At 63.3% G+C, this 17,663-nt stretch overlaps 2 protein-coding genes across 2 annotated transcripts; one reads left to right on the top strand and one right to left on the bottom strand.

Moving 5' to 3' along the window:
* Positions 1-5,016: 5,016 nt before the first annotated feature.
* Positions 5,017-10,690, top strand: PCGF2 (polycomb group ring finger 2; the record flags this gene model as incomplete). Its single annotated transcript, XM_082010661.1, has 9 exons — positions 5,017-5,128; positions 5,430-5,526; positions 7,639-7,694; positions 8,350-8,400; positions 8,492-8,600; positions 9,123-9,171; positions 9,354-9,452; positions 9,826-9,906; positions 10,352-10,690. The coding sequence occupies 9 exons, from the start codon at positions 5,017-5,019 to the stop codon at positions 10,688-10,690; spliced, it is 993 nt and encodes a 330-aa protein (XP_081866787.1).
* Positions 10,691-12,789: 2,099 nt separating this feature from the next.
* On the bottom strand, positions 12,790-14,242 carry CISD3 (CDGSH iron sulfur domain 3). The gene is made up of 2 exons (XM_082010611.1): positions 13,383-14,242; positions 12,790-13,071 (listed from the first exon to the last, which is right to left on the bottom strand). The coding sequence occupies exons 1-2, from the start codon at positions 13,638-13,640 to the stop codon at positions 12,892-12,894; spliced, it is 438 nt and encodes a 145-aa protein (XP_081866737.1). The 5' UTR covers positions 13,641-14,242; the 3' UTR covers positions 12,790-12,891.
* Positions 14,243-17,663: the final 3,421 nt, after the last annotated feature.

Genomic DNA, 17,663 nt, shown 5'->3' with positions numbered 1-17,663 from the left:
CCCTGCCAGCCCCACGGGGGCCCCACGCTGGATACCTCCGCATGCCGCCCGCTCGCTGTGTCCAACCTCGGCATCTCCCTCGACCAGGCCCTGGAAAAAGCCGGGGCGGGGGAGGGAAAAGCGAGATAAAACGGACGGCACCGTCCCTGGGTGGGCTCGAACCACCAACCTTTCGGTTAACAGCCGAACGCGCTAACCGATTGCGCCACAGAGACCGCACTGGTTTCCACCTCCGCGTCCGCTGCACTCAGGCAGAGCATCCCGGGAGCGCCCGCGAGGCTGCGCCCACCGGCACCGAGTACCGGCACCGAGTACCGGCACCGAGTACCGGCACCGAGTACCGGCACCGAGTACCGGCACCGGGCACCAATACGGGACACCGGGCGAGGCATTAATCACACGGCCGCAACCGTGTGGGCCGAGAGGAAACGCGCGTGGGCGCTGCTCCCCGCCGAATAACGGGGACACCGGCGGGTACGGAAGTCCGAGCCCGGGCCGGACGCACGCGACGAGGGGGATAGCCGCGGGCACGCGCGGGGCAGCGGGGACGTCCGTCGTCTTCCGACGCGCTGGAGCGGGGCTGCGGGGCGGCGAGCAGGGGGAGCGGCTGCCCACACGCGTAGGCGCCCCGGCTGCCCGCACCCCCCGACATCCCCCGTGAGCTCCCCTCAAGCTGCCCCTTCTCTCCGAGCGGGGCCGGGCCCGCCGTGACGGATCCCGTCCGGCCGTGGGACCGGCCGCGCGGGGGAAAGCGGCGCTGTGAGCCGCCCGCTCCGCTCCCCTGCCCTCCCCTTCTTCCCCCTTTTCTTTCTTTCCCGCTTTTTCCTTTTTTCCCTCTCCTTCCCTTCATCCTGCCTTCTTTTCCTTCTTCCTCTGCTTGTTTCCTTTCTTCCTGCCTTTTTTCTTTCCTTTCTTCCTATTCCTTCTTTTTCTTTTCTTCCCTGCTTTTCCATTTTCCCCTTGCTTTCTCTAATTTCCCTCTATTTTTTTTCCCTTCCATTTCTTTCCCTTCCCTTTTGCTTTCCCCTCCCGCCGCGGAGCACCGGCAGGCACCGGACCCCGGCCCGCGGGCCCGGGGATGCCCCGCGTCGCCTCCCGGGTGGGAACTCCCCACATTTGGAGCCGAGAACGGCCTCAGCGCTGGCGGGGGGGTCCCGGGGTACCACCCGAGCAGTGCCGCGGTGACGGGGGAGGACCGGGACCCCTTAGCGGGGCTGCCACCGGCATCGCCGCCCCGGCTGGGATTTTGGGCCCGTTCCTGCGGCTTTTAGGGCGCTCTCCTTTCCTCCCTGATCACAACGGGGGGGGCGCGGCGGGGGGAGGTGGAAGCAGCGGGGCACCGGCGCGGCGGTGTCCCCCGAGGCGGTGCCGGGGGGTGAGGGGGGGCCGTATCGGGGCGGGGCAGCGGGGGGGGGCGCAATCTCGGCCCCTCACTCCCCTCCTCCGCAACACCCCAAAGGAATGAGGTCACGTGAGGCGGGGCGGGGCCTGGCGGCGACTGGAGGAGGGAAAAAAATAAAAAAAAAAGGAGGAAAAAAAATAAAAAAGGAGGAGGAAGGAGGGAAAAAAAAAAGAAAGAGAAAAAAAAAAAACCGAGCGAGAGAAAAAAGGGCCCCGGCCGCAGCCCCGCCGCCGCGCCGAGCCGAGCCGCGCCGACCGGCGGGAGCGGAGGGGCCGCGGGGCCGCCGCTGCCGCCGCCACCAGGTAGGGACGCGGCCCCGGGCCCCCCCTGCCGCCACCGGGCCCCGCCGCCGCCCCCCCCCCGCGCCCTTTTCTCTCCGCGTTCAAGATGGCCGATGGCCGCCGCCTCCCCCCGCTTTGTGCCGCGGCCCCGAGCCTGCCCGAGGGGACCGTGACCCCCTCGGCCCACGGCGGGCACCGCCGAGGGGCTACGGAGCCCTGACAGCCCCGGCCGCCGCCGCCGCCCCCCGCCCCGAGCCCGGCGTGGAGCGGGGCAGTGCGGTTCGGCCGGGGAGGGGCGGTGGCGGGAGCCCCCCCGGGGCGGGCGGAGGGGCCGGGCCGGGCTGTCAGCCGGCCCCGAGTACAAAGGGCTGGGGGACACCGGGAGCGCCCCGGGTTCACCGGGGCTGCTCCACAGCCGGCCCCACATCGTCTCCCGTCCCCAGGGACCGCAGCCGGGGACTCCCGGGGCACAGCGCGGGGTCACGCGTGTCTGTGCCCATCGCGTGTCCGTGCCCATCGCGTGTCCGTGCCCGTGCGCCTATGCCAGGCGGGTGTCACGCACCGCGCGCTTGCCGCGCGGACACGTCCTGCCGCGGGAACAGGGGTGGGGGGGGTGTGTCCTTGTGCGTGCACGGGTGTGTGGGCACGCGTGTCCGTGTGCCCCGCGGTGCTTCCTGCTGTTTCGCTCCTGGGTAGCGGCCGGTGCCCGCGTCCCGCACCCCGGGAAGGGCGGGGGGTCCCGTCGGGGCGGCCGGCGCTATCGGGGGGCGCGAGCTCAGGCTCCGGTGCCTTTTCGTCGTGTTCCCGGTGCGTGGGGGCCCGTGGCCGCCGTGCGCGAGCGCGGGCAGTGCCGGGGGGAGCCGTCCCGGTTTATTTCCCGGCACCCGCGCTCGCCGCTCCCCCGGGTCCCACGGGGAGGGGGCGGCCGGTCGGGTCCAAGTTGCCGGTGACTTTGAAATGTCCTTCCCCACCCGTGCCTGGTCCGGGATGGCGGGTGTCGGGAGGAGGGGGGCCGCACCGTGCCGGGCCACCGCCCAGGGAGACAAAAGACCCCGAAAGTTGGGGCCGGGGGTGCGGGGGGAGCCGGCTGCCGGCGGCGGGGACGGGGCGGCCCCGAGGGCTCCGGCGGGGCCGGCGCTGCGGCCGGCGGCGGGGCGGGCCGGGGGCCGGGGGGGTCCGGGGCTTTGTTCACCCCCGCGGCAGGAAATCGCGGTTGTTATCACCCGGTTTATTAGAACCGGTTTGCGCCGGTGGCTCAGGCTCCCCCCTCCCGCGGAGACCTGGGCCGCCATTGGCGGCTGCGAGCACCAAAAGCAGCAAAATCCACCCAAAATGCAGCCGTGGGTCCTGCGGCTCGGCGTGGGCTGCCGGTACCCGGTGGAACTGCCCGGTCCCCTGGCGGGGGGTCGGTGCGGGAGCCCAGGGCTGGGGACCGCGCCCCTCCCCAGGTATTATCCCAGCCGGGGGGAGCCTGGCAGTGGCCCCCCATCACCTGTGGGCTGCTGAGGGCTGAGGGCACCAAGACCCGGGGGCAGCAAGGTGCAGGGCCCCCCTGGGTGCCCGCCCAGGTGATGCCCAGGGGTGAGACCTGAGCCCGGGGGTGGGCTAGGACTTCCTCAAACACCCTGGTGCCCCCCCGGCCCCCTCTCTGCAAGGAGACCCTGGGGTTCAGCTTGACCCCCGCCCCTCCAGCACAGGGGTGTCCTCATGATCCCCATCCCTATGGCATCCCCATCCCTGCAGTGGCTCCATCCCCGTACCTGTCCCTGTGGTGTCTCCATCCCTGCAGTGGCTCCATCCCCGTACCTGTCCCTGTGGTGTCTCCATCCCTGCAGTGGCTCCATTCCTGTCCCCATCCCCATGGTGTCCCCATCCCCATGGTGTCCCCACCCCTGCAGCAGCTCCATCCCTGTCCCCATCCCCGTGGTGTCCCCGTCCCTGCACACCGGCCTCCAGGGACTCCACAGCGGCTGAACGAGGTGAGAGACCCAGACTGGAGCCCGGGAGAAGCTCCGCAGGGAGCGAGCGGGAGCGCGGTGCGGCTTCCCTTCCCCAGGGCCGGAGCCTGGCACGGACCCGGCGTTGTACAAACACACCTGCACGCACCGCTGCGTGCACAGCCCCGAGCGCGCACGCCTGCACACACACACGCCGCCTCGCACACGCAGCCCTGTGCACGCACGCACACGTGCACCCCGTTTGCTGCCTCGGCGCACCCCAGCCGTTGTGCCTTCGGTTGTTGTCTCGGCCGTTGTCTGGTTGTCGGCTATGGGGTGTCTGCAAAGGGCCTGGCCCTGTGTCAGGCGGCCGGTGACACCGCTCCACACCTGGCCCCGTGCGAGCGCCTGTACCGTGTGTACAGGGGTGCGCGTGTGTACGTCTGCCTGTGTGCATGTAGGGGATATGTGTGTGTACATGTAGTATGTGTGTACACACACGTGTGCGTGTGTCCCTGTGTGTGGGTGAGGGTGTGGATGCGTATGGGTGTCGCTGTCGGCGCACCCGCGTGCTGCCATCGCGCCCACGCTCGTTTACACAAACCCAGGGTTTCTTCTCCCCTCTCTCCCTCGCCTCGGATGGTTGTAATAATATTCTGGCTCCTCTCCAAGTATCGGGGTTGCCATGGAAACAATAAAACTGCAGCGATTTCGGGCCCCGGCTCTGCCGTCTCCCGTTGTAAACGTGGAATCGCCGGAGCGGGCAGGCGGCGATTCCCCCGCGTCTGCGCCCCGCGCCGGGGGACACTGCCCGTGCCCCACGTGCACACCCGGCCGCGCGCACCCACGCGCGCAGGTGCTGGGGGTGCTCCTGGCCGCGGGCAGGTGGCCAACACCGGACTCGGGAGTTTCTATAGAAACTGCGAGGCAGGGGCTGAAAATGCCTTTTCCACCGCACAAAACGAAAATAGGCTTTGTGTGTGTGTGTGCTGTGCACGTGTGTGTGTGCGTGTACACAGCCCGGGGAGCGGCAGGCAAGGGGCTGGCTAACGGGGGAGATTTGTCCCCGCTCAGGGGTGTCTCAGCATGGCGGGGACCCCCGGGAAGATGCCCACGTGCCGCGGAGGGAGCTGGGCAGTGCCCTGGGCCGGGGGCTGCGTGGGGAGGAGTGTGGGTGCCGCTTGTGCACCCCCGGTGCTGGCGGGGTGTGGGTCCCAGTGCTCTGGGAGCCAAGTGTGGCACGTCACGGGGAGCACCAGGCACCCCCACCCTGCCATGGGTGGGTTCGTTAAAGGGTGAAGTGGGTCCCGCAGGTCCTGTCCTTGCACGACGCGGCCATTAAGAGGGGCCCCGGGTGTTTCCCCGCAGGGAGGATCCGCCGCGGCGCTGCTCCAAAATGCACAGGACCACCAGGATAAAGATCACCGAGCTGAACCCCCACCTGATGTGCGCCTTGTGCGGCGGCTACTTCATAGACGCCACCACCATCGTGGAGTGTCTGCACTCCTGTGAGTGTCCTGGGCCCCCGGCCAGGGCCGCGCTGCACCCAAGGGTGCCCCGAGCCCCGGGAAGGGTGGCCGTGCCTCACCGAGACCCGCCCGCAGTGCCCAAACCCATCCTGCGTCAGGCGTTGCTGCCGCATGGAGCTGCGGGGTCGTGGACGGGGCCAGACCGGGGCCGGCGAGCAGGGGTCCCGGCCCCGAACCGGCGCAGGGGTGCGGGGCGCTTTGCCAGGCGGGCACAGGGGGGTCCGCGCCCTCCTCCGTCTGTCCGTCCGTCCGTCTGCTCACGCTGAGTCTCTCCCCACAGTCTGCAAAACCTGCATCGTTCGCTACCTGGAGACGAACAAATACTGCCCCATGTGTGATGTCCAAGTGCACAAAACCAGACCCCTCCTCAGCATCAGGTGAGCTTTGGGGGCTCCCCACACGCCATGTCCCTGTGTGGCACCGAGCCCGGGCCCCGCGTCGGGGCAGCCTGTGCCGCGCTGCGGCCAGCCCAGGCGCGCGATGGACAGGCACCAGTTGCATCTCTTGCGGCACGAAACCGCTCTGCTCCTGACCCCGTAACCCCACAGCAGTGGGGATTTGGGGTGCCCTCCGGCTGGAAAGGGAGTGGGGATGGTGGGAAAAGCCACCATGGAAGGGACTGGACTCGGGGACATCTCCTCTGTGCCAGCCGGAGCAGGGGCTGCCCTGTGCCCATCCCTGCGCATCCCGGACCGCAGACATCCATCCCTCCGTCCCCGCGCCCCGCGGGTGCCGTTTAACCTGCGACCGTCTGTGCTTTCCGAGCCCCTGCTCTGTCCCTCGTGGGGACAGCGCCGGCGTGGCAGCGCCGGGGTGGGCTCGCGGCGACGCAGGTGAGAGGGTGCCTGGCCGCGGCGGCAGTGCCTGCGTGCCGGCTCTGCCCCGGCCCCGCGCCTGGCTGGGGAAAGCCAGACACGTTCCGTCAGTTGTGGAATTGGCTCTGCAGGTGGTTGGCATAGAAACCATGAAAGGCTGCAATACATCACTCAGCTTTTTTTTTAGCCTCCTTTTTTTTTAGCCTCCTCCACGTAAATCCGTTTCTGTAGTAACACTTTTTCCGCCTTTTTTTTTTTTTTTTCTCCTGGTTCACTATGAAATATTTACACTCCGGCTCCCACGGCTCCCTCGCCAAAACATCCCTGCCTGCGTGCAGAGACGGATACACAGCCGCCCGCGCCACAGACGGGCACCGCGCACGCCAGCAGCCTGCGCCGGCGGCTCCGAGCCCCGGCTGTCGTGGCAGCGCGGTGCCTTCGCAGTGCCGGCGGGGGGAAATGTGGGGCACACGCGGGCAGAGGCGCTGCCGCAGGTGACGGGGGCCTGATCCAGACGTGGTGCTGTAGGAAACTCTCTGCACCGATGAGGGGTTTGCTTTCCCCCTTTGCTTCCCAAACCAAAGCCGGACGGTGCCGCGGGTAGTGGCCACCGTGGCACCCCGGCCCCCACCCAGCACCACCGAGCTGGGCTGAACGGGGTTGACTCATGCAAGAGCAGCGACCGGCTGGTAATTAAGCTGCCAATCAAGCAGCTGAGGTTGCTTTTTCATTAGCTTGCTGTAAATTATAAAGCAAATTCTCTGGGTATGTATTATAAATAAAATCACAGCGGGGCCTCGTGAACCAGAGTGACATCACTGAGGAATTAGGGATGAAAGACGTTGCTAGGCTAAAAATAATATAGGGTACGGTCATTTGTTTTTCCTTAAAATAAAGGACTTATTATTAAAATGGAAATAATTGCAGATATAATTTACTTTTCACCAGTCCCACTCAGTTTTTAGAGTTTTTTATTCAGCTGAGCTGCTGGGTTTAAATTGTGCCAGATGCCCTGCCTGCAGGGTCCCGAGCCCAAGCCTTCCAGCAAAATCCCGTTTCCTGCTCCGTGCTGAGGGTGGGACTAAAGCTCCCCCAGCTCCTCGAGCGCTTTAGAGAATCCTGCCTTGAGATGTTCAGCTTTCCGGGAGTCCGCTTTGCTTTCCTGTATAACAAGCTGGCAGCGGACGCTGTCCTGCCGTCCTTACCACCGGGGGAAATCAAAGCCTGAGCCCTGAACTGCAGCTGAGTCCAAAAATAAAATTAGATGCAAATTAAAACTTGTAGAAACATTTGCTGATCTCAGATTATTTTTTTTTTTAAGTTCTCAGTGTGTTTTTGTAATCATTTTGACTACTGAAACGGCTCCTGGCCCCAAAATCCTGCAGTCACCATCCCTAGCAATTACAAGGATTTCTGGAACGGTTTTCTTTCTTTTTCCCGAGTTAACCCTTCGCGGTGGGGTTTGCCTGCGGGACAGGCTTGTGGCATCGCCGTGGGACGGGGAGTTGGGGCTTTGTGCTGGGCGTTCCCCGGGAGCGAGGTGGGGGGAAGCGGCGTTCGGGCACGGGGTGCAGGGCAGCTTTCAGCAGCGCAGGGGAGCAAACTGCTCCCCAGCCCGGCGCCTTTCTCCCTCTTTTCCTGTTTCTTTCTCTTTTCCTGTTTCTTTTCCCCCAGGTCGGACAAAACCCTACAGGACATAGTGTACAAACTGGTCCCGGGGCTTTTCAAAGGTACAGCCGCGGGCGGTTGTAATCGTGTGGCTTTGGGGTTGTTTGTGACTCACTCCCACCCAGAAGTGAAACCGGTCCCCCGAATCCCGCGCCGCCCACGCACGCCCCCGCCCCTGTAACGGGGATGGCAGGAAAAGGCGCGGCGTGCTCGGACCCCACCACGGTCTGTGCGGATAGTGCCCACGGTCTGTCCGGATAGTGCCCACGGTCCGTCCGGATAGTGCCCACGGTCCGTCCGGATAGTGCCCACGCCGCGCTCCGGCAGCCGGGGGCTGCTGCTGGGGGGAACCGCGAAAAGCGACGCTGGGAGCGGCAGCCGTGGGTTTGCTCTCCGAGCGCCTGCCCGTCCTCGGGGGAAAAGGGTGGGGGTCTGAGGGTGTGGAAAGACTGAGGACAGTCGAGCCGCCATAAAGGCGTTCTCACAGCAGCGGATTTGCAGCCGCTCCGAGGGTTTTACTGGTACGACTTGGCTGCCCTCGCTAAAGCCGCTGCTCTCCCACGGGTCCGCCTGCACCAGACAGCTCGTGCTGGAGCTGCCGGCGGGGAGCAGGCGCTCGGCGATCCGGGGCTTCCTCTGGCTCCCCTCTCTTTGCACCCATCTGCCCCTCGGTGTGACTATTTTCCCCCCTCACCTTCCTCCTCCCTTCTCCTCCAGATGAGATGAAGAGGCGGCGCGACTTCTACGCAGCCTACCCCATGGCAGAGGGTGAGTGCCAGCCCGGGACCCCCCGGGACCCCCCTCGCCCTGTCTGTGCCCCTCTCAACGGCTCAGCCTCTCCCTCCCTCTGCTCCCGCAGTTCCCAACGGGTCTAACGAAGATCGCGGGGAAGTCTCCGAGCAGGACAAGGGGAACCTGACGGACGATGAGATCGTCAGCCTGTCCATAGAGTTTTATGAAGGCTCAAGGTACCATTTTCCGGCTGCTCCCGAGCCTCTGCCTGGGTTTGTGGTTGTGAATAAACTCTCGCCCTCCCCTCCCGCTGCGGAGATGGAGCTGCGAGCTGAGGTGGTGACGGCTGACCCAGCCTCTGCTCGGGCTCCGCGTCTTCCAGGGCGCTTGCACAGACAGAGGAGCACCCAAAACCCACCTGCCCCCCACCCTCTGGGGGTGCTTGCTATGGCAGCGGGGTCCCCGCAGCGCCGTCCCCCGGGCAGTGGCCTCCGAGGATGTCACCGGCGTCCGCAGCCGTGGTTCCGAGGGAGACGGGGAAGGCGGCAGCGCGGGCAGCGGTTGCGGTGCCTGGATTGGAAATGCAGCCACTTGGGCTCGCGTGCGGTCAGGGGGGGCCGAGCCGGAGCTTGGCCGAAGGTCACTGGATGTTTCCCCTTGTAGCCCCTCCAGGGACAGCCCTGCTGCTGGGTCATTTTTTCTTTCTGCCTTTTTATTCCTCCCTAAACTCTCTCCTGTGTTTGCTTTGCTCCCCGCAGAGAGGAGAAGAAAGGGAGTGTCGAGAACGGGGACCTGGAGAAGGAGAAGGTGAGTGTGGTGGGACCACGGCGCGGAGACCTCCCTGTCCTGCTGCCTCCCGGGCTCCTGGGGTGTGGGGGGACGGGGGGCACCCCGAACCGCCTGCTGAAGGAGGTGGGAACTGCCCATTAACTGCACGGCGGACTCTCAGCAACGCCTCTCCCCCCGGCCCCCCCCCGCTGCGTCCCCAGAAGAACGGGGTGCGGTTCCTGCGCTGTCCCGCCGCGATGACCGTCATGCACCTGGCCAAGTTCCTCCGCAACAAGATGGACGTCCCCAGCAAGTACAAGGTGAGGGGGTGCCTGGGGTGCGCTCACCGCCCGGCTATCGGCGTGCTCCGGTGGGCTCAGAGGGGCCGATGCCATTTTGGCCGTCCCGCGTTGCATCCCCCGCTGCAAACGTGCCACGCTTCGCCGGCTCCTGAATATCGTGGCAGCCCAGGCTTTGCGTCGGCGGGCGGGCGCCGCGGCAGGATCCGTCCCTTACGGCGCGGTGCATGCGAACTCGGAATTTGCTCCGGCTTCTGGCGAGGACCCCGGCAGTGCCCGGCTCTGGGAGAGGCGCTCGGGGACGGCAAAGCCCCGATGCCCCATGAGCGGCTCCGGGGGGGCTGGCGGCACCTCTGCCCCCGTGCCGGGGGACTGATGCTGTCCCTTGTGCCAGGTGGAAGTCCTCTACGAAGACGAGCCCCTGAAGGAGTATTACACCCTGATGGACATCGCCTACATCTATCCCTGGAGGAGGGTAAGCGGAGCTGCCTCCTTCCCTGCCGGGGCGCCGGAGCTTGTCTTGGAGAAAAGCTTGGAAAAGCACTCCTTTAGGAGGAGGCTAAAGGCATTAAAAAGCTTAAACACTGAAAAACTTAAAAATTTAAGGACTTAAAAATTGAAAAATGTAGGAAGTGAAAATATTAATTGAAAAGCTTAAAAATTGGAGCACTTCAACAAAGAAACCCCAGTGCCCCCTCCTTACGAAGGCGTTTGCTGCAGGTGTGATTTTTAGGAGGCCGGGGGGGCTGCACGTGCTTTTCTGCCCCTTTCTCCAGGGCAGGCGGGAGGGCCGGCGGCCGGCACCCGGCCGTGCCGCCAGCGTGCGCGGCCAGCGATGCGGCGCGCGCCAGTGCCGTGCCGGCACCGCCGGGTGCCGCGGGGTGCCGGGTGCCACGCGTCTGCCCCTCTCCCGCTTGCAGAACGGGCCCCTGCCGCTGAAATACCGCGTCCAACCCGCCTGCAAGCGGCTCAAGCTGTCGCAGCCGGCCACCTCCGAGTGCACCAACACCAGCGGCGCTTCCGAGTGCGAGTCGGTCAGCGACAAAGCCCACAGCCCCGCCACGCTGCCCGCCACCTCCTCCTCCCTGCCCAGCCCCGGCACCCCGTCCCACGGCTCGCCCAGCTCCACCGCCGGCAGCGGCCCTGCCGGCACCGGCACCGCGCTCAACGGCACCTCGAACTGCCACCCGCTGCCGCCAGCCGCCAGCCGGTGCCGCAAAACGACTGTCAATGGCAGCACGGCCTCCGCCTTGACCTAAACAACATGGAAACCGGGACTCCTGGCTGGGTTTTATATAGCTAAATATATTATATATATACATATATAAATATATATGTGTACATAGGGAGAAAAAAAATTATACATACTTATTTTCTATTGATTGACCAGATTAATTTAAAATGCAAATAAGACACATAAATGTGGTTGAATATTTTTAAATGATTTTTTTGTTTGTTTGTTTGTTTTAACTTATGTAAGCTGCATGCCGGAGCGGGGAGCCACGCAGGTGCCACCACCTTCCTTGCTCGTTTTCTCTAACGCTTTTCACTCTCCTCCCCATCCCGCTCCCCTCGCGCCCGCCAGGAGCGAGACGGGGCTGTGAGCGGGGACTCCGGCTGCACAGGTAAGGGCCAAGCACAGGTAAGGGCCAAGCACAGAAGCCAAAAACTGCCCCCCAGTCCCACCGTGCCGTGCATTTTTTTGCTTTTTTGTGTTTATTTGGGTGGTTTTTTTGGCACCAGGCTTGATAACATGGTGCCTGTGGCCGGCTGGGACCAGTGGTCCATTTATCGGCATCGAGCATCACTTGCCGGCATTGCCCGCCGGCTTTGCCTTGCCATGCACGTTTCCATTTCTTTTTTTTGCTTTCTCTGTGTGGTCTCTGGACGGTGTTTCAGGCTCCGATCTAGCAAAGCCTCACACAGACACTTCCCTTTATGCACAGTAAGTAGGTTCGTTCTTTCTTTTTTTTTTTTCCCCCCAGCTTAAAAAAATTATGCTTGCAGCTTGGCGGTGAAGGGCCGGCCGTAGCGGGGGTAGGAGCACAAGCCCCCCCGAGTATTGGTTTCTCCTCCCCAGGGCAGGCGGGCAGCGCTGGGTGCCAACGGCTCCGGGGCTCCCCGCTCACCTCCACGGCTTCAGCGCCACAGTTCAGAGCATTTATTTTTGTCCCCTCGCTCCCCATCCTTCCCACCCTCTCCTCCTGCCCCCCCATTGGGTTTTTAAAAAAATAAAATAAAAAAAATAAGACTACAGTGCCTTTAGCCAGGAGGCTTCGGTGAGGGGCGAGCGTGGGAAGGTGCTGCCGTGTTTTGGGCGCAAGCGGAGCGGCACCGGCAGCACCGGCTGCCCCACGTGCTCCGGGGAAGGGACCAACTTTCTACATTGACAAAAAAAAAAAAAAAGCACATGAGCCCCGGGGAGCGCAGACTCCAGGGGTTTCTCTCCATCCCCTGCTGGGGAGGGGGACACATGACAAAAAATAAGCAAGTGCCTGCAGGGCCCGGACGGCACCCCACGGCCAGGCAGCGGCTGCGGCCGCCCGCGACGGCACGGTGAGAACCAAAGGAAAGCGGCACGGGAATTGTATGACCAGCCCGACTCCAAAGGTCAGGAAACATGGGATGTTGTTATTGTATTTTTAAATTGGTTTTAATTATTTTTTCTTTAAGTACCGCACCTCCATCACGGACTCGACAGCGGCGCGCTGCTGTAGCACAGCCCCGGGCTCCGCTGCCCTCCGGGCTGGGGCAGGGTCCCCACGGGGCCCCTTTTGTTTCTCTCTTCCCCATCCCCGGGCTGGGGCTGGACGAGGGGCTCAAAGCGTGTCGGGGGGGCTCCGTTTGTCTCGACTTCGACACCCCTTTTCTCCTTGTAAATAGGCCAAAATGGACTGAGGGAGGCAGCTGAAGTGCCTCGGTCTGGGGTTTGTGTGGGGCTCTTGGGAGGGGTGTTTTGTTTTCTGTTTTTTCCTATATGGTACAAACCAAATTGCTCTGTATGTTTGCATCCTGTACGACGTTTTAATGTCTTGTAATATATTCTGATATTCATACATTGTTATTGGTTACACATTTGTATGACTATACAGCTTTGTAAATGTAATAAATGCTGCAGACCGTCATTCCCGCCGCCCGCCTGTACAGACGCAGCCGCCCGGGTCCCTCCGTCCCGCAGCCCGACGGGCACCCGCAGCTCCGGCAGCGCAAAACCACTCCCGAAAATCCCATTATCCAGCGGATTATTTTTCTCCCCAGCCGCCGCTGAGCCTTCGTTATCCCTGGCAGGGCCCCAGTGGGGCAGAAGGCAAAATCGCTGCCCCCACGGTGGGGTGAGGCTGGTTTTCTACAGCTGGTGGCAGCCCTCGGGGCTCGGTAATTAGGCTAATTGGGGTAGGAGCTGAGCATCTCCTCCCCACTCCCTCCCATACCCCAGAGGCCCGAAGGTCGCTGCGGGGTGTCAGGGCTGCGCGGGGAGCTGGGCGCTCTGCACCGCCTCCTCCTTGTGGGTGCCGTCGCAGTACGGGGGGGAGCGGGTGCGTTTGCACCCGCACAGCAAGGCCGTCTCGTCCTCCTCAGGGGTGAAGCGCAGCGGCGAGAGCCCCGGGGCGGCTGTTTTGTGGGTGCCGTCGCAGAAGGGCTGCGAAGCAAAGGGAGGGCGGTGTAAAGGGGGGGTGTTGGGGGGGCCTGGCTGGCCCGGGGGCCGCGCCGTTTGTCCCCCGCTCTGGGCACAAAGCGGGGGGACCGCGACCCCTCCGCCACCCCCCGCCTGTGCTCTGCCCACCCCGTCCGCGGCCCAGCGCATCCCTCGGGAATGGGGGTGCTGCGGGAGCACCCGGGAGGGCGACGGCACCTCTTTCACCCCCCCCCAAAGCCCTCCCCTGGAGCGGGGGGGTCCCCTGGTCCCCCCTGGCGGCGGGGGGCCCGCAGCCCCCCGGTCCCCGGCCCGACCTGGCGCCGGCTGTGCCCGCAGGCGCACCAGGCGTATTTCTTCCCCGCCTTCAGCTCCACCGGGAACGGCTGCTTGGCGGCGATCGCCGGCCGCGGGGGGGCCGCGCACCCCCGTGCCTGGGGGGTGGCGGAGAGCGAAGGGATGTGCAAAACCCCCGGGAGGTCCCGGCGCTGGCGGGGACACAGCCCCGCCCGCCGCCCGCCGCCCCCTGCGGCTCTCATCAGTGTCACGAGTGCGGCCGGCCTCAGCAGCACCATGGCCCGGCGCACCGCCCGCCGCCGGGTCACCTTCCCCGGGACCGGCTCCTCCTCCCGGCCCCGCCGGAAGAGCCGGGGCCGGCGGGCTCGGCGGGAGCTCGGCTGCTCGCTGCAGAAAGGTTCCTCCTTGCACGGATCCTTGCGGCTCCCCCCCGGCCCCTTGCACCGGCTCCCCCGGAGCGCCCGGTGCCGGTCCCTTCCACCCCCCCGACCAAAGCGGGCTCTGGGTGCCGCCCTTTGGTGCCGCTCCCCCCATCTCGCCCCTCCCCGGCGGGGTTTGGGGGGTTTGCCCCGGCCCCCCCCACCCCGGAGCTGCGCGCGGGGAGCGGGGGGCGTCCCCTTGCTCGCCAAATGCGGGCTCCTCCGCCGCTTCCCGGGAAATTCATCTTTTAAGCATCAAAGGTTTGGAGTTCCCCCTACCCCCCGGTTTCTTTTTTTGAACATTTCACTACTGGGAAAAATGAGCTTTTCTGACAGCTGAAATGATTTAGCTCTGCAGATGGCCGCACGCCGGAGGGGGAGCGCTCCGCGGCGAGCCGGCCCCACGGGCAGGATCCCACCCGGCCGGCGGTCACAGCCCACGGCCGCTGCGCGTCCCGCGTGGGGATGCCCACGGTCAGCTCCCACCATCCCAGCTCGCCGGTGCAATGGGAGCGAGGGTCTGAGCCAGGCGTCGCCGTGTTAAGCCTGACGTCCAAGCCAAGGCCGTTTTATTTTCCTTTCTGAGGTGCCCCCCTCAGGGGGGGCCCGAGGGCTCTTCCCCAGCGCTGCCGTCCCCAGGGCAGGGGTAGAAAACTCCCCTCCGGGCAGCGACTCCCAAACCTCGAGCCCCAGGTTCCGCGCCTCAGCTTGCAGCGTTGCATGGAGACATCCCAACGTTCACCTCTGCACATTTTTAGCTGAGGAGGTTGTAAATTCTCCGTTTAATATTGCTCCGCAGCCCAGCTGCGGGCCGTGGGTTGGGCCTTCCAGATTACCGGTGGTCTGCAAGTCGTTTGGGAGCTGCTGAGCTCGAGTAACCTCGCTCCTCCGCGGCACACGGAACACTGCCGAGCGTCGCGCCGGTCCAGAAACACCGAGAAAACGAGCAGACACGGAAGCAGATCTTTTTAGCCTACTTTTTTTTTTTTTTTGCAAACATTTCTTTAATAAAAAGAACAAGGACGGTGGCAATTTCTCAGTCATACAAATACATTAATGATACAAAGACATTGCTTGTGTTACACACAACGGAGACAAAATGAGGCTCGCTGACTTCCTTTCCTGCTGAAGACAGAAGAACGGTAAACCGGAGTAGTTTTCTGAGCCACCCTGCTGCCCTTAGCACCTGAGTTGGCTTTTGCCCTTAGGAAGTAATTAAAACGGAGCGCGTCCTCCCCGCCAGCCTCCTGCAGCGAGCGCGGAAGATGCCGACACACGGCCCTTGTACAAAGATGTAAGAAAGTCCGAACATTCCCGGCTACAAATCCAGCCATGTAGTTTTCAAATAAAAACATTTTCTTAGGGAAAAAAGAGAACAACCATACAAATATCTGCTTACATGTTTATGCTCTTGTATTTGCAACTCACCGTCACTTTCCCCACTCTCTTTTTGTGCTCACCCCTCTTCCACAGGCCCCTTTGGCCCACTCGAGACCGGCTCTGCCACGCGGAGCCCTCGTGACTCTGAGGACGTGCTTAAATCCCTGTGGAAGCCGGGCTGTGGGCAGGGGCTGCCCTGAGCAGGGACGGACCTCTGCATCCTCCCCGCTTTGCGACGCCGCAACACCCCACGCTTCCATCTTCCACCCCCCCGTGATTTGGTTAAGCTGTTCTGCAGAGGCGGCAGCCACGGATGGCCGTCAGCAGAGGCTCCCTGCAGCCCAGGCAGGTGCTAAAACTTTGCATTTGCTGCTTAAATTAAAAAATACAAACAGGGCCCTGGAGGGGTTTTCTGCACTTTACCCTTCAGCTGCGATGTCACACGTAATTTGGAGCGCGGTCACCGATCGGCGCTGCTGGGCAGGATACTGACGACTTTCAAAGTTAAAATGGTAATTGTTAACTAAGAGTTTTCCATTTTCCTACTTTTTAACCATTGGTAGCGCAAACCAATATCTTCAAATTCCGATAAATTCTGAAATATCGATTAAAAAAACTCGCAGAAAACTTCCCGCCCTCCACCAGGCCAGACGTTACCCCAGTTTGAGCGGTGGGTTTGCGGCAGGGAGCTGCGAGGGGGGAGCCCGTCCAGGCAGAGCGGCTCCACCGCGGACACCAGGGAGGGAAGGGATAAATGGGGCCGTGTGGATTTGGCTGAGCCCAAACCAGACCCTCCCTCCGAGCACAACCTCGCCAAAGGGCTCACCAGCAAAAAACCCCTTTCCCTGTAGCGCTGCTGCTCCCACCCATCTACCCCCGTCTGCCCTCCGCAGCTCCCGCCGCCGCGATGCCCCGGGTCTGGTGTCCCGAGGCAGGCGGCAGCGGGGTGGGAGGGGGTTTTCTGTGCCGAGGATGCTCACCCAAAACCCACGGAGCTAAAGGAAAGGCTCCGCCTGCCCTCGCTGCCCCACACGGGGGGTGGGGGGGGGCGGGCACGGAGAGTCCCAGCCGCAGCCGGGCTGTGCCCGACGCGCCGCTGTGAAGACCGGGAGGGCTGGCCGCTGCGCAAGCTTATGAGCTCCTGGGCTGTCTCTGCACCCCACGGTGCCAAGAAGCTTCCCTGCAGGATTGGAGCCGCGTGGGACACCCAGGAGCCACGCTTCCCGCTGGTGGGTACCACAGAGCCGGGGTCCCTTTTCTGGGCAGAGGGGAGGGAAGACCAAAGCGCAGGAGACCTGGCTCCTGGGCAAATTCCTCCTCTCTGTGCCTCTGCTTTCCCGTCTGGAAAATGGGAGAAGAGATGACAGCTCTGAATTGCAGTTTCAGCCCTGCTGCTGCAAAGTTACTGTTAAGATTATTGCTACTTCACCCCTTCCTGCAAAGGTGACATCCACAGCCTTTATGACAACTCCATTTCTCAGACTAAATGCACAAAGGAGAGGCACTGGGGACCCATTCAGCTCCCTGCCTCAAGGCTGTTTTGATCACAGGCACTTGATTATTTTTACTTATGTGGGTTTAGGAAACCGCACAGCACAGCATATACCAAGGGCAACGGTAAATAACAGCAGCGTGAGCCGCCAGCTCTGACGGGCTGGCTGGGCTGGAAGAGAGCCCTCGAAAAACCACTTTGGGCGCAGGGCTGCCTGCTCGGCCTCATCCGGGCTGGAACCTGACAGACGATGCAGGTGTCCTTAATGGCAAACGCAAACCAGAGCAAAGCCCTTATCACCATCTGGACGGGGCGACGCGTGCGCTGGAGAGGGGCGTGCAAACAAAGTGGGCTTTAACCTGAAAGGTTTTTGAAGCAGCCGGCGCTTGCTGCTGCGTACAGCCGGCCCCCGGTGAAGCCGTGGCTACGCTGTCCTTCGGAGAGGGCTCGGGGACAGGCGGGACACTTTAGACCGAGGGATGGACTTGCACCGAGCCGAGAAGCCCCCAGGCAGATGTCCCTTTCTCCAGCTCTTATCTGCAGCGGGAAAGCTGCTGTGTCCTAGAGCCAATCCGCTGGTCACGCCAAACAACCGCAGCCTGTTCCGAGCTCCCGAGGGACCCGCTCCACCACCGCGGCGGCTGGACCCCCTCTCGCTTCAGACACGGTCCCCTCTCGCCCTGCCAACTAGCCTGAACATTTCACCCCAAAGAGTATGACACCATCTGCTTGGTATGTCTCCTCTGGAGTCTTCTACTGAGCACGTGAAAAGACCTCATCCATGTCTATATTGTCTTTGGTACAGAGCCAAGTGGCTCAAGCCATCTGCATCCATGCAGCCTGCAGGGACGGTGCTGGAGTCTGAACCAGCCCCATCCCACCGGGGCAGCCGGCTCGCAGCTAGAGCACGAGCGCCAGCGTGGAAGCAGAGAGAAAAGCGGGGGCTTGCAGAGTCCAGCGAGCGCCAGGGCTGAAGGAGCCCCTGTTCATACAAGCGCTGCGTCCAGGGG

Source organism: Phaethon aethereus (genome assembly GCF_964289735.1).
Source record: "Phaethon aethereus genome assembly, chromosome: 25".
NCBI classification, from domain to species: Eukaryota; Metazoa; Chordata; class Aves; order Phaethontiformes; family Phaethontidae; genus Phaethon; species Phaethon aethereus.
The sequence above is the reverse complement of the archived record's forward strand: the minus strand, read 5'-3'. Positions and strand labels throughout refer to the sequence as shown.